The sequence below is a fragment of the Pteropus vampyrus genome, unplaced genomic scaffold (genome assembly GCF_000151845.1).
Source record: "Pteropus vampyrus isolate Shadow unplaced genomic scaffold, Pvam_2.0 Scaffold802, whole genome shotgun sequence".
Lineage (NCBI taxonomy): Eukaryota > Metazoa > Chordata > Mammalia > Chiroptera > Pteropodidae > Pteropus > Pteropus vampyrus.
In genome coordinates, this window is record NW_011889583.1 from 64224 (window position 1) to 67880 (window position 3657).

At 39.1% G+C, this 3657-nt stretch overlaps 1 protein-coding gene across 1 annotated transcript in view; it reads left to right on the forward strand.

The window, feature by feature from the left end:
• Positions 1-2296: 2296 nt before the first annotated feature.
• LOC105309618 (olfactory receptor 56A4-like) overlaps positions 2297-3657 on the forward strand; it is an 8143-nt gene continuing 6782 nt past the window's right edge. Inside the window, exons 1-2 of the mRNA XM_011385787.1 lie at positions 2297-2557; positions 3347-3655. Coding sequence (XP_011384089.1) covers positions 2297-2557; positions 3347-3655 — 570 coding nt within the window. The remainder of the gene's footprint in view (positions 2558-3346; positions 3656-3657) is intronic.

Consider the following 3657-nt stretch of genomic DNA (forward strand, 5'->3'; position numbering starts at 1 on the left):
TTTCACTTCATCTAAGTTTAGAGGAATAATCTGTTTTTTTTAGAATGGAAGTGTGTATGTATCTGCAGGGAAGCCAGAGCCCATAGGAGCAGGATTCCCAAATTGACTCTTCATGTTTTCAGCCACAAGGGAATGGCTTTTATAGATGGCATCTTAATAAAGTTGTCCAGGGGCTAAAGCCACAAGTAGAAGGCCAGTGAGAAATTGAGGAGTTATACATTTGCCTGAAAGTAGCTGAATGGTGAAACTGCTGTTTGGAGCAGACTTTCACTGTAAGTATTTTTGAAAACAGTCCTTTGGAAAGCCAAGCACCTTTGAGTTTGGTCCTTGACTTAATTCTTTGCTTATTTTAGAGAATGTTATTGCACCCTTAGATGTTAGTTTGTGAAGACCCTGAAGATCAGTGATGTCAGAAGAGCATGAGCCTGTTGAAGTGTGGGTCAGCTGAGCTCACAGAAAGTCAGCTCAGGTCCGTCTCTGTCAGGAAGGCTGACTGGAGAGTATTCCTTCTATAATTAGTACCTTGACTTTAATGAACTCTAAGGAGAGGTGGCTAAAAACTATGGATCAGGTAGAGAGATAAAATCATGAAAAAGGAACCTACCAAATTCCCAGAGAGTTCATGGGTAGAAGAAAACTTTCAAACTGGGAGACCAGAGATTGACCATAATTTTTCTTAAATAACTACAGATCATGGGAGAAGCAACCAATTTGATGTCTGAAACTGAGCAGAACTGTGGCTAGGGCTGTCTGAACGAAGGCAGCAGTCTTGGCTTGAGTTAGTCAAATCACTGGTTAGGTCTGTTATTACAGTTGGATGTAACTGTCATTCTCAAAGTATTGGTCTTGGAAAAGCAACATCAGCATTACCTGGGAATTTGTTAGAAATGTTTCAAATTCTTGGGCTTCCCTCTAGACCTACATATTTGGTAACAGAGCTGGGTTCAGCGATCTGTGTTTCAATAAGAATTCCAAGTGATTTGTTGCATTCTTACATTTGAGAACCACTGGTCTGGATAAAAGAAAATCCTGATAAGGAGCCCATGTTATATATTCTAGAAAAATAAATAAACAACTGTACACCTTGACTGGGGGATTATTTTTGTGCCCAGAGGTGCCCCAACATCATGCTCAAAAATCCATCTATAAGAGATGATTGTTGCTCTGCTTCAGAGGAGAGCACAGCAGAACCTGGCACCTTCTTCACCAGCAGGATCCTAGATGGTTAAGAAGATATTTAAAGAGAACTGAAGCTTCAGTCTGTGTAGCATTATATCCCGGGGCATGTTTAAGTATTCCTACAATTATTTTCTTAGAACTCTCATTTCCTTTTTTCCCCCTCCTATTCCAGGGAAATGCAGAGTGGGTTCCTTTTTTTATGTAGTTATTTACCAAGTACATATGCAAATGCAAATAAGACAGTACACAGGTATCTTTCTTATTTATTGTTCTAATCACTTGCTTTTTTTCCTTACAAGTAAATTCTTTTTTATCTGATGCTGCTTTGTTCAACTTTTTACTGAGCATTAAGCAGGAATGCTGGAGATTTATAGTAGAGCAAGATATGGAAAAGCTAAATTAATTTAGTCAAGGGCATCATAATACTTTTAACAATCTATCAGTCTTATATATCTGAACTGTACTTATAGAGTGCCTATTATGTCACCAGGTGCATTGTTTCTTCTCTGTGCTATAATAAAAAGATAAGATCCCAATGTTGGCAGATGAAACACAGACATTTTGGAAAATAAATAGGAAACATCAATGAGTATAGGAAAGTTTTATTAATACTTTAATAGTTACATGATTGGGATATTTAAGGATCATAGAGAAACAGTGGAAAGAAGAAGTATCTAACTATGCATGTAAAAAGAGTAACAAGAAAAATTTTCTAAGAGGTGTAACTCTTGGCAGATAAAATGGGACAGGCAGAAGTTAGTTATCTAAGGGCAAGAGAGTTAATTCTTTAAGAAAGATATGACAAATGGGAAAACAGAGATGAGGCAAAGCAAAGTATGTTCTATAGGTAGCTGGGTCTACGTGTATGGAGTTGGAAGATTTCATGTGAAGGGAGTTATCATTTATTTATGAAGTTATGAATGCTAAGGAAATTGTTTTAACAAGGAGTGATATGATCTAATTTAAATTAGACACTTTCTATGCCAACAGAATTGGGGAGAAACTTCAGAGCCTAGAATGAGGGCAGATAAATTGGGTAGGAACTTATTCATAAAACAATCAAGCCATAAATTCATGTCTCTTTTCTTTCAGCTAGTTCCAGGATCACCAACCAGTCATGGTATTATATCTCAACAACTCTCTCAACAACATAAGTACCCAGGTGACTGAATTCCTGATGATCTGCTTTCCAGGAATGCAGGACACACAGCATTGGCTATCTGTAGTCCTGGCACCCCTCTTGATTTTGGCCCTTGGGGCCAACTTTGTGTTATTACTTGCCATTTGGCAGGAGGCATCTTTGCATGAGCCCATGTACTACCTTCTTGTTGTCTTATCCATTCTGGATGTCATCCTCTGCCTAACAGTAATCCCCAAGGTCAGTCCCTCTTTAAATAAACTCTCAGGCACTCAGTCATCTTTCTCTAACCAGTACTTTTTTTCTGCTGTAAATCCTCCTACCCTTGAAGGAAAATCCTCAGTGAGTAGCCTGCACCATCACATTAGGTCTATCACAGCTCCCAGACTGCGATATCACAGTCCCCTCTCATTTTTAATGCCCGTGTTTTTTTAAGAATTCATTCTTTCCCAACTGTCAGGCCTTCTCTTAGTGTCTAAGCAAGTGATATTTCAAGTTTTGCCCTTCTTTTTACTTCTAGGGAGATTCTCTTTGACTATGAATTACTCCATTCTTAGATCTAAAAGCTCTAGAATTTACTTTCTAAAATGTGACTAGATGTATGGTTATATCATATATTGATATAGGAAGTATAATTGGAAGAGGTTTCTTATGAGTTTGGAAAGGTTGGAGGGTTTTTACATATAAATATTGGACTTAACTGGGCTTGATGTCTTTGCGATATATTTAGGTGGGCAGATGTGTCCAGCCAGAGTTTGAGTAAGAACTCTGGAGATCAAGAGAAGACAGACTAGAAGTAAACATTTTTAAACAAAAAATGTGGCCTATAGATGGAGAGAAATTGATACAAATGAGGCTCTGAAAATTGAGATGCACATAGAAGGTGTTTGAAATTAAGAAACTGTCCTAGCTGGGATTTGGGGGCTGTGGTTTGGGGATATGGGTGGTTGAAGCCATATGAGGGTTTCCCAGGGTTAGGTACCCTAGGGTGGGAATGGATACAGTTTTTGAGAGTAATGATTTTGGCAGGTCCTGCTTATTTTCTGGTTCAACATGAAGCCCATCAGCTTTTCAGGCTGCTTCCTACAGATGTTCATCATGAATACATTCCTTCCCATGGAGTCTTCCACCTTTCTGGTCATGGCCTATGACCGCTATGTGGCCATCTGCCACCCACTGCGCTACCCGTCCATCATCAATGAACAGTTTGTCATTTATTCAGTCATCTTCATTGTCTTCCGAAATTTTCTGGCCACACTGCCCACACCAGTTCTGGCTGCCAGGCTCAACTACTGTGCCAGCAATGTGGTAGAGAACTGTATCTGTGCCAACATTTCTGT